At 38.2% G+C, this 12,674-nt stretch overlaps 1 protein-coding gene across 20 annotated transcripts in view; it reads right to left on the bottom strand.

The window, feature by feature from the left end:
• DROSHA (drosha ribonuclease III) overlaps positions 1 to 12,674 on the bottom strand; it is a 131,221-nt gene that overhangs the window by 66,194 nt on the left and 52,353 nt on the right. For 13 of the 20 annotated variants that reach the window (XM_034960227.3, XM_055112470.2, XM_063604526.1 and 10 more), the window contains 2 exons: positions 4,853 to 5,022; positions 722 to 846 (listed from right to left, as the gene is read on the bottom strand). In XM_034960227.3, coding sequence (XP_034816118.1) covers positions 722 to 846; positions 4,853 to 5,022 — 295 coding nt within the window. The remainder of the gene's footprint in view (positions 1 to 721; positions 847 to 4,852; positions 5,023 to 12,674) is intronic. The other 7 variants (XM_055112474.2, XM_055112473.2, XM_034960229.3 and 4 more) reach the window with 1 other exon arrangement.

The raw sequence follows: 12,674 nt of genomic DNA, 5'->3' as shown, positions 1-12,674 counted from the left end.
TGTCAGCCAGAACTGTATTTATGAATTGAAAATCTCCCATGCCCTTTTCTCCCACTATGAATCCTTTTAAAAAAAAAAAAAAAAATTAAGTCAGGAAGCTGTTTGTGTGTTTAGCAAGGTAGGAAATCCAAACAGTCCCGAAGAATCTAATGGTACTATCTCCATTCCCACACATCCTAAATCTTCTCCCAGAAAACACTAACATGCCAGTTGGAAAAATCAAAACGTGGAAAGTTACATCAATCCTAAGAGTCAGAAGTCACGGCTCCTACTTCCAACACAACCTTGACTTTGCATGTGATCTTGAACTCTTAAGATGCCCCCAAAAAGAGAACTCTGCATAAATTCGGCAGTGCTAGGAACCAATATGTGCTACTTTCCTCTAGAGGGCACTGAAAAAATAAAAAATAATTATTATTATTATTATAAGGATGAATAAAGAAAAAGTTCCTTAAAGTTTAAAAACATACAAGGACTTATGTTGACCAAGTTTGACAAAAATATTCTATTGAATAATAGTTTCTTGCACTCAAATATGTAGAGAAAATAATTCTTCAGGAGCTACCACAATTGTTTCATTTGGGTAATCTAAATTGGAAGCATGGCTCATTTCAGGTCTTAATTTTTAAAAAGGAAACATCCACTAAAGGGTATTTCTCTGCTAATTTGGCTGTTAGTAGAAGGTGAAATTGGCTAAGACAAACACTGAGAAATATCTTACTGTGGGTCTCCTGCATAACTCAACTGTGCAGGGCGTATCCCAAAGTGGACGATAATCGGAAAAGTAATCACATCGGGGTTGAACTGTTCACGATCCAGTTGATCGATACGGACAGAGCTTGGTTTCTAGAGAGAAAAATCAAAGCCATTTATTCCCATAAGAAGTCTTTATGTATTGACTTTAACCTAAGTAGGGAAGGAATAAATCGGACTTTTTTCCAGGAAAGCCTTGTCCCCAAAGGGAAAAGGTCATTTAAAACCCTTTAATTACAGCAGCTATACTATCTAAAAACTATAATGACATCCTTGTAAATGAGCCGATGCCATTTGGCATAATGAACAATGATTTTGTCCTTTTTTGCAGTCCACATAGAAACCTTTAAAAATTAAACTTTTAAAAGGACACCTAGTCAGATATAACTTTTCCTTAACCTCTCCGAAGGCACAGGGGAAGGATTCCACATCACAGGCAGAGCCTCTTCTGCTTTAATTTCACATTTCAGAATGCACAGACAGATGCCTCTATTTAAGTTTTTTCCCTCACTTGTTCTCAGTGGATCTTATGTATTCCTTTAATTCTACATCTTTAAGTTAGAAAGTATAGTGGTGCAAAGGCCAAATAGTTAAGCTTCTCTTATTATGTCCATGTAAGACATTTGTGTATTTTAACAGAGAGCCTCATATTTTTTTCTTCATGTCTAATAAAGGAAGACGTGAATGGCTCATTCCTTCTGGATCATTTGTGAAATGGCTTTCATCTTGAAAGCTTAAATTTATGAAAAGATGGTAAAATCACAGAGAACAGGTTTCAGCAACCTCCTTCCTTATAATCACCTCTCAGGACAGTCTCAATTAGAGATTCAGTTTTTACTAGCACACTGTAGAGTCTGCGGCTCAGTTGCTTTGGAGGCTAAGGCTGTTAAAACTGATTCACACAGAGGCCAATAATCTTCATTCTGTCCCACAACAATGCCCAACAATTAGAGTCTGGTTGGCTGCCTGGTTTCCCTGGGACAGAGGAATTTCAATGCTAAAACCAGGAAATCTCTCAGCAACTGGGACAAACTGGTCACTCTACCTACAACTGTGATACCAGCCAGCCATCTGACAAATATTCAATGAGGTGACAAAGGGGATAAACTTGGGTGAATTCACCCACATTACTTAAAACACTCAAACCTTTGGGAGGCCAAGGTGGGTGGATCACGAGGTCAGGAGTTCGAGACCAGCCTGGCCAACATAGTGAAACCCCATCTCTACTAAAAATACAAAAATTAGCCGGGCGTGGTGGCGCATACCTGTAGTCCCAGCTACTCAGGGGGCTGAGGCAGGAGAATCACTTGAACCCGGGAGGCAGAGGTTGTAGTGAGCTGAGATCGCACCACTGTGCTCCAGCCTGGGCAACAGAGTGAGACTCTGTCTCAAAAAACAAAACAAAACAAAACAAAAAAACCCTCAAACTTTTTAAGTGTCATTTAACAAACAAAATGTCACTAGCTTCTTGAAAAGTTGGTCTCTGCTCTCAAAATTTGAAAATGGAAAATATTTTGTTCACATGTAATCCATTATAAAATTATTTAAATGCCCATCAACAGTAGCAACGTGCTATTTAAGGTCAAAGAATTACTTTCATTATTTTGTACAACAAAAGAGCAGGATACATTTTTAGAATGGGAACTGTGGAATAGAATGTTATTGAATTATTCATGTTTCTGTGATTTTAAACACCATGCCATGGTACCAACACAGGAAACAGTGATTTAAAATATCTATAGTATCTCTAAATTTATGGCAGGGGTTGAGGGAGCAGGAAATGAAATATATTCTAGACTTTGGCTACACCCTATAACATTTATTATGCCATCTTTGTTTAAGAATAAAAAATGACAAAAGTCACTAATGACAAAAGTATTCCTTGGAAGATTAATTCTTTTAAGTTCTGCAGCAATATAGTATTTAAAGTGACCATAATGGCTTGAAAATTTTAATAAATTTCCCAATATTCTTGCCATTTTGCAATCTTTCAAAGCAAGTCCTACAGAGGATGAAATGTAGTGTGGTGTCTACCTTGTCGTATGAGTAACTTGCACACTTCTCAGTAGGATGTTTTCATAATACTGAATTCTCAAGATTTTTTTCCTCCTTTAAGCATATCTTCAGATAAACAGTATAAAAGAATTAACTTCAACACATTCCTAAGCCTGACACTGAAACTTCCAATAAAAATCTTTCATACTGACTAGGAATGACTTCATGTTGTTAATACTGGCTTTACAGCATCTCAAGGATGCACAGTTAATCATGCCAATAATTTCTACAATTTCTCAATTCCTCAGAGATCTTACTGTTTAGGAAGCACCCCTGGCAAGCCTATCCCAGTGATAGCTCCTAAAATGAGAGGCTTTCCTGATACATCCATTGGCTCAACCATTCATCAAAGACTCCTTTCATATGTTAGTGGTCTTTGGGTTTTCACCTGGGCAAGCATCATACATTAGTTTGGTGCAAAAGTGTTGCGGTATGGCAGACCCCCCCCCCGCAACTACTTTTGTGCCAGCCTAACATATAACTTCACTAGCACCTGGCTCATATAGTAGTCCCTTGACAAATTAGTTGAATGATGATCATGGTGATCATAAACTTCATCTATGCCACTGGCTCAAAAACAAGCAGTGAGAAAATCAAACGTTTGAGGATTTTTTTTTAACTACAGAAAACTGGGCCTCACTGCCTGGAGTATATAAGGTAGCTATATCCTTAAGCCAGGGTATCCTTAAGTTTTTTTTTAAACTCTCCAGCTGATTCTAGATTTCAGGAAAACATAACTATACCATGGAAGGAAGTCCAGGGTGAACGTGCTCCCCCCGTGTCTACCACAGAACATGGAACTCTCCAAGTGGAACCACCCAGCTGAAACTGGACATCTCCCACCCCACCGCCCCATCCTCTGACTCAGCATGAAAAGTGACAGAAGGAATATCAATATATGCAACTGTTTTAAGAATAAAAATAGAATTCACAGTCTTACTCTGAGAGTGTTATTACTTACATATTTCTTTTAAAGTTACTTTAATAATTATGCGGCTTAACAGTATAACGTAAAAATTATACGATTTTCTGGTTTTAAACATGTTTTATGTTTAAACATATTTTTATTAAACAATTTTACTTTCTGGATTTGTTTAAAAGAATCCATACTAGCCAGAATGTTTTATTTGCAAATAGCAACATTTTGTTTGTGCAGATGTTACTGTCATGCTACAAAAAGTAGATCCAGAGTTTTTAGTTTATGAATCAAAGCTATTAAGCAATTGGCAGCTTTTTAGAAAACAACAGCTTTGTTAAGTAGATTATTCCATTTATTTTCACAGAAATATTTTAATTCTTCATTTCTATAAAATTTTATCCTTATAAGATGCCAATATATAACTATTTTATGAAACAGTAACACTAATTTAGAAGAAAAAAATTGATATAAAGAAAATGTTATGTCTTTATATAAGAACTAGTTTTCTTTTAATTATATCCTTTTAATGTTTGCATTTTTTACTTCTAAAATTGAATATTAAAAGCTAATTTTAAAACAAAAAACTTAAGTAGCACCCAAAGAAATGTAAAATATTTATAATAATTATGGTGGAGGATCAATAAAAAAGAAGGCTACAAAAAAGATCAAAGGATATTAACAAGCAATTAACAAAAGAAAACATGAATGGGCAATAAACATTTAGAAATCAAAATAAACACAAAACTGAACTAAGTCATTTCCCGCCCCCCAACTCTCATCAAATTCCCTTAGTATAACCAGCATGAAGATATGGTTGCTCTCATATGCTCCCAGAGTACAAATTTTACAGCCCTTCTGGAAAGCAATCTGCAACATGCATCAAAAGCCTTAAAAATGTACCTATCTTCAGGTAGAATAAATTTACTAAATTAGGTGAATTTACGACCAAATATGCCTAAATTGTAATATTTTCTTATTTACTAAATATTTAAAGGAAAAATTATCCAAGGACAAGAGCAGTGAGTACCTAAAACTTTTAAAATGTGCTGTTACTGTTTTCATGAAACATTCAGATCTGGAAAAGAAGGTCCTCCAGCCTCTGAATATACAGACATCAGAACATACCGTCCCAGGGTTGGTAACAATCATGCCTTTGCATTCTTCTGCATATTTCTGCCACTCCAGCTCCTCCCACTGAAGCATATTGGCAATCTCCTCCTCGGGCACCAGGGCTTTGCTGCACCTTAACAAGTACAGGAGAATCTGGTGCATGGACAGCACTTCCTTTCCTCCATCTTGGGTGGGAATGGGAGTGGAGAGAAGGGGAAAAATAAGGCTACTCAACTTACAGCAAATCAACAACTGAATAAGGAAAAAAACAAGACAATGGAGGAAAAAGAGCACATACAAAAAGGTAATGTAAAATTTACACTGTTTAACCAGGTGCCAAATAATATGAAAGCCATTTGTTTCATTGATGAACAGTGCTCATAAACCATCTCATTTACTAAATTGGCAACAACAACATTATAAATGATAAAAGGCTCCATTTGTGAGGTATGAATATAAAAAAGGTGCCTATCTAAATAAATTTAAAGCCACCTAGCACAAATAACCATAGTTTATAATATACAGAACCATGTTAGGTCTTAAATATTTTATCATTCTTTCTGAGGTAACAGATGAAAGCTCTTTAGAAGTGATGTTACTGTCTTAAGGAAATTCTAAGCTTTTGTGAGATATTTATGGATGTCTTCAATAAGCTGTTGTTGCATTATGGTCTAATTTTTTGGTGCTAATGTGCTGCACCTGCCATGATGAACAGAGCTAAAGAGCCTGTGCTAATATCATGGAAGATCATTATGGAGTTAGTACATGGAAAAAATACCAAGTGCTCTGAGGCCTACAGAAGCATATAGCACCAAGTACAGGGGATAAAAATAACAAAGGGCATCATTCAAGTACCTTGGAAAAAGCCAATTAATCTAGTATTTGATGAACTAAAGATATCCACTTCATTTGGGCATTAATGTGGGGTCCACGGGCTTCTGCCTTCTCTTTGGACTTAACTTCTGGACCAACATGGGCAACCATTTTATATCTCTTTTCTTTGCCTACACCCAACCAAACAAAGGACAAGAGCCCTGAAGAGGACAATCATTACCCTCTCCCAGGTTATGAGATAGGCTATGAACAGTAGTACAGGACCAAACACTTCAGGGAGAAAGAAAGGGACCAAGAGCACAAGATGGCAGCAATGGGATGGCATAAAAGAGAGTGTCCTCCTTGGTCAGAGGAATTAGTGGCACCGAGTTTGAGTCTGGGGCACTAAACAAGTTTAATGTGAATTGCTGTGGGCTAAGAACTTAAACAAGACTGCATGTCTGAGAGAAAAGAGAGAAAATATCAACATTTCTGTGTGAGCTGTGTTCCTCCATCTGAGATGTTACTCTGGAACTAGACCACATTGCTGTTCTACAGCCAATATATATGTAGGCATGCATTCACTCATTCATCCAAATATTCATTCATTCAACAAATACTTATTGAGTGCCTTTTATGTAACAGCCACTGTTCTAGGCCCTGAGAACACAGCAATGATGGAAACAGCCAAAGCCTTGCCTTCCTGAAGCTTCTACTGCAGTAGAAAGAGACAATACAAAAGAGCTACATAAAAGATCAGGTTGAGGTGAGTGCTACAAAGAAGAATCAAACAGGACAAGGAACTAGAGTTGTATCTAAAAGGATGGATAAGAAAGGAATCTTCTAAGAGGTTTCACGTAGGCAAAACTTGAAAGGAGCAAGGGAGGCTACCATGCAGCAGTCTGGAAGAGGAGAAGAAAGAGCAAATGCCCTAAGGTGGAGTGGAACTGTTGTGCCTAGGAACTGCAAAGAGGCCACTGTGGATGGTGTGAAGTGAGAAGAATGTGAGAGAGGCAGCAGGGAAGTCAGATCTTACAAAGCTTTACCGCTCATTAGGAGCTCTGGAGTTGACTCTGAGATGGGAGCATGTTTTTCGCCATATGTGCCATGCACTGTGAGTGGTCCCATGTCAGTATCACTAGGGAAAAAAATGCCACAAGCTCTAGGTGCTCAGGAAGCACATAGGCTAATAATGATTGATCACAATGGTTCCTAAATGAATCTTTGTAGATAACACTCAGAAAATAAAGTTCTTTTAATCAAAGTTCTAAAGACACTGTGCTTCTAAAAAATAATGATTGTCCAAGAAGTGACAAAGTCACAAAATACATCAACCCACATTAAGATATGTTATATCTACTAATTCATAGCAGTGACTTTTTTTTATGCCTCATTACAAAGCAACTGCCTTAAATGCAAAAGTCATCATTAATAAGCTAACTTCCATAGCGTTATGGACTCAATGTTTGTGTTCCCCCAAATTTCATATATTAAAATCCTTTTTTTTTCTTTTTTTCTTTTTGATTCAGGGTCTCTGTCATCCAGGCTGGAGTGCAGTGATGCCATCATGGCTCATCGCAGCCTCAACCTCCTGGGCTCAGGCAATCCTCCCATCTCAGCATCCCAAGTAGCTGGGACTACAGGCTTGTGCCAGCGGGCCTGGCTACTTTTTTAATTTTTTTGTAGAGACACGGTCTAATTATGTTGCCCAGGCTGTTCTCCAATTCCTGGGATCAAATGGCCCTCCCACCTTAGCCTCCCAAAGTGCTGGGATTACAGTGTGAGCCACGGCACCCAGCCATATATTAAAATCTTAACCCCCAGTATGATGATATTAGGAGGTGGGGCCTTCAGAGGTAATAAGGTCATGAAGGTAGAGCCCTCATAAATGGGATTAGTGCCCTTATAAGAAACATGAAAGAGCTTGCTTCCTCTCTCTTTTATCCACCAGGTGAGGATATAAGAAGATGGCTGGCTGTGAAACAGTAAGAGGACCTTCATCAACAACCCAACAACGATGATGCCCTGATCTCAGACTACCAGCCTCCAGGACTGTGAGAATAAGTGTTTGTTGTCTAAGCCACCAATCTATAATGTTTTTGTTAGTACAGTTCAATCGAAGACACATAGCTAGGGGCATATTTCTCCAAGTCAGTCTCAAAACACATTTCCACCTGGGCATGGTGGCTCACGCCTTAATCCCAGCACTTTGAGGGGCCAAGGTGAGCAGATTGCTTGAGCTCAGGAGTTCAAGGCTAGCCTGGGCAGCATGGCAAAACCCCTCTCTACAAAAAAATACAAAAATTAGCCAGGCATGGTGGTACATGCTGGTGGTCCCAGCTGCTCAGGAGGCTGAGGTGGGAGGATCACCTGAGCCCTGAAGGTTGAGGCTGCAGTGAGCCGTAACTGTGCCACTTCACTCCAACCTAGAGAACAAAGTAAGACCCTGTCTCAAAAAATAAAATAAAATAATAAAAACACATTCCAATCCACCTGCTTGTGACATGTGTTCCTCAATCAGTAATGTTCCTCTCTTTGCTAAGGAGCCCAGCAAACCCACAATACCTGTCTCTCAGTCTGAGTCCATGATAATCACCAATTTTCTAAGGGGACTGAGGTGAACAGGTGGATGAGAAAATTCTAATGCCAGAATACGTTGTCTATACACTTCACATGCATACACACAGAACAGCAGGAATAAAGGAAACCTAGAGAACCCTGGAAAGAACTGCCACACTAACTAGGTTCACTAGGAACTAAGGAAAGAAGAAAATAGTTTTTGGCTTATAATGCCTATACTTGGTGAGATTACTTAAGAGTACCAGGGACTTTAAGGACACAATAGGAGTCTAAAATACCGTAAGAAGGAGCAGAATGTTGCTTTGTGTAAGAATTAGAAAAAAGATTCATATTTTCATGGAGGGAGAGGAGGATGACGGAGGGAGTAAATATACACAGGTCCAGGTATATAAAACAGCACTACAATCTCCACACATACATTTACAGCTGCCTGACTCCATGGCACTTCAGATAAAAGGGAAATGGACTGGGGACAGCGAATTTAATGTGAAAAGACTTTTAAAAGAGCTAGTGGGAGAGAGGAATACTTAAGACTACAAACCAAGACTCCCTTAAAGGCTTCATTTCTGTAGAAAATGATTAGTATAGATACTGTCCAATTTAGGAAAGGCACAACTAGATTAAGAAATAAGGCCATTGGCCGGGTGGGGTAGCTCACGCCTGTAATCCCAGCACTTTGGGAGGCCAAGGTGGGTGGATCACCTGAGGTCAGGAGTTCGAGACCACCCTGGCCAACGTGGCAAAACCCTGTCTCTATTAAAAATACAAAAATCAGCCAGTCATGGTGGCAGACTCCTGTAATCCCAGCTACTCAGGAGGCTGAGGCAGGAGAATCGCTTGAATCTGGGAGGCAGGGATTGCTGTAAGCCGAGACTGTGCCACTGCACTCCAGCCTGGGTGACAGGGTGAGACTCTCTATCAAAGAAAGAAAGAAAGAAGATCACAAGGTGCTTATAAGAATGCCAGTTATCCACCTTCTTATTTAGGTACAACGCTAATGATGAGGCAGAAGCGAGTCACATAGCAGCATAGAAACTAGACATAATTAAAAATATACATATACACACATCAGGTGCAAAGTTAACAACACTGAAGGAGAAACCACAAATCCATGTTGAAATCTGCTAAATATTTTAAATGGCAACTAAACCTTAAAGAGATTTTATTTACCACTGTAAAAAAGTAGAAACTCAGGGCAGATAACCAGAGGTGAAAGGTATCTCAAGGAAGGGGGATTGAGACTCTGCTCCCTGTCTGGTTTTGGGGTTCGATTTCCATGGAAAGGTAAGAAGAGATCCATAAATTAGAGACTCCTGCCAGAGCCCACAGGGCATGGGCTATATCTCTCACACCCAGCCTGGCAAAAAGACACTCCATAAACATTTGTGGAATGACTTTCTAAAGCAGACTAATAACTTGGCCACTCGCACTCAGGCTGCCATGAATTCACTAATGTTAATGAATTGGCTCTTTCGGTTTGTCTGCCTTGCCACTTGTTTATGTTGGGGATTTATGGAGCCATGTCACTGAGGGCTAGGAAGTAATTTTTATCTTGTTGGTTGAAATAAATAGGACATGATATAAATGAGAAATGAGAGCGGGTAAGCTAAGGTTAGCAGGAATTCCGCCAACTTTGGGACTGGAACTGTGACAACAGCTCATTATTCGGGAAGAACTGGAGTTTGTGTTTCAGGGAATGAATCTGGACAGTCATTAATGAACTGACAGACTTTATAAACTGTTTCTTAGAGACCCAATTCTCTCAGTTTATATTGCTTGATTATTTATATGGTTATTTGGGGAGGGGGTAATTTGTTAGAGAATCTGTATTAAGAATATGGCTGCTTATAAGAGTATTTCTCAATTGTTAGTACTCAACTTTAAGAAATACAAAAATATTATCCCCTTTCTCTACACTGACAGTAACTGTATGACTGCATTTCTGTGTCTTCTGGATATTCCTGCTGAGACATCCTAATAATCTTATTTTCTAAAATACGTATTAACAAGTCTTTTCTAAATTTTCCAAATGTATATTAAGTTGTGGTACTAATAGATGGTTTTGCAAACTACACTTGCCTCCTGGAAATTTTGCAATACTCTCCCACCTCCTGGCCCCCTGCCAGCCACACCTGAGAACTACTGCTCCAGATGGGGCAATTTCAAAGAATCAATTTTCTAGACAGTCAATTTGCAAAACTGATTCAGGATTTGCAATGCTTTACTAGGGCAGTAATATAAGCAATGAGTAGGCTTTCCCCTAAGTGTGATCTCACTATCTTGAATCACGACCTACCTTTGCCCCAGTTACACTCAGAATAAAACCTTATACTCAGTCTAGTTCATATCAACTATTTTGCGACCAAAGGTAGAGAGTGGGATAGGAAAGAAACAAAAATTTGAGAAAAAATTTTAAATCTCAATAAACTGATTGCTCTATGATTTGGTTTCTGGTAAACTGGTCAACATTGAATAATCCTTGGTTTAAACTATCAAGCTTACTTTTGGGTAAAGTTGTATAAAGCAACTGGGACAGCTATCTTCAAAAGGGATAAACTGAAGAATTAGAGAAATATGATGATGACTTATAAAACTTGAATTTTCAGTTAGATATTATAATAAACTGACATAAACAAAAAGCAAGTAAGAATGAGAAAACCATAAAATATCTGAAAAATGCGGAAAGCTACTCATTCTCAAAGAAGTTCAAGAAACATGCAAATAGTAACATCAGACTTTTCGCTTATCAGATGGACTAAACCAGGAATGTCCAATCTTTCAGCTTCCCTGGGCCACAGTGGAAGAATTGTCTTGGGCCACACATAAAATACACTGACACTAACGACAGCTGATGAGATTAAAAAGAAAAATCCAAAAAAAACTCAAAATGTTTTAAGAAAGTTTACGAATTTGTGATGGGCCACATTCAAAGCCGTCCTGGGCCATATGTGGCCCATGGGCTGTGGGTTGGACAAGCTTGGACTAAACTGTAAAAGACTAGTAACATCATGGCCAGGTGTGATGGCTCACGCCTTTAATCCTAGCACTTTAGGAGGCTGAGGCAGGCAGACCTGAGGTCAGGAGTTCGAGACCAGCCTGACCAACATGGCAAACCACTGTCTCTACTAAAAATACAAAAATTAGCCAGGCATGGTGGCAGGTCCCTGTAATCTCAGCAACTTGGGAGGCTGAGGCAAGAGAATCGCTTGAACCCGGGAGGTAGAGGTTGCAGTGAGCCGAGATGGCACCACCGCACTCCACCCTGGGTGAGAAGAGTGAGACTCTGTCTCAAAAAAAAGACTAGTAACATCCAGTACTGGCAGGTGTATAGAAAAAGAGTACTTTCTGTTGGTCAGAAAGAGTACTGTTGATCAGAACTACAAATTGGTATGTCCTTTCTAGAGAAAACTTGGCCAACATCATTCTGAATTTAAAATGTACATACTATCTTAACACATAATTTCACTACTAGAACTCTACCTTACAGAAACAAACAAATGCAACAGGATAGACACAGACTATTTCTGAAGCATTTATACAAAATGGGGAAAAAATGGAGAACTCCAGAATATTTGTCACCATAGGAATTATAAACAAATTAATGTCCATCCATACTATAAAATGCTAAGTATGCATCAAAGAATGAAGCAAAGCATTTACAGTACAGAGAATGCCTGAAGTATCTGAGTTTAAAAAAAAAGGAAGTTGTGTAACATATTTAGTGTTATTCCACTTGAAGAAAAAAAGCATAATTCTCCTTAAAGCAGTTAAAACAATACAAATCAAGCCATTTACAGCATTTACCCATTTTCACATGTTCAGAAGGAAGTGTTCACTGTTTTTACTTTACATACTTTTGTATTGTTTGTATACACACACATACACACAGAGTCAACTCAATCAAAAGCAAAAGCAACACTTCAATTTTCTAAAGAAAGAAATTGTTCTTTTCAATAAATGGTGCTGGGTCAATTGGATACCCATGTTGAAAATACTGAGTTTTGACCCATATCTCATACCAATTGTGAAAACAAATTCAAGACTGATTACAGCTCTAAAAGTGAAGAAAATATAAATGAGTATCTTGACTTTAGGGTAGGTGAAAATTTCATAAATATGATACAAAAAGCTCTAATCATAAAGGAATATATATCTATAAATTGGACTACATAAAAATTAAGAATTTCTATTCAACAAAAATCATCAAGAAGATCAAAAAGCAATCTACAGAGAAGGTATTAGATATATATATATATTCATGACATTTATATTCATGTTCTATATTCACTATATATAACATATATTCACTATATATCTGTATCTGTATATTTGAATAGCATATGTACGTTCACCAAAGACATGTACGTGTTGTTTAGTGAGCATATATATATATATATTTTTCTGTTACATATATACCATACCAGGTGGAATTCTGGGTGTGTGT

The sequence above is a fragment of the Pan paniscus genome, chromosome 4, assembly GCF_029289425.2.
Source record: "Pan paniscus chromosome 4, NHGRI_mPanPan1-v2.0_pri, whole genome shotgun sequence".
In the NCBI taxonomy this organism is placed as follows: domain Eukaryota; kingdom Metazoa; phylum Chordata; class Mammalia; order Primates; family Hominidae; genus Pan; species Pan paniscus.
Note: the sequence above shows the minus strand (reverse complement) of the source record. Positions and strands in the feature narration are given on the sequence as shown.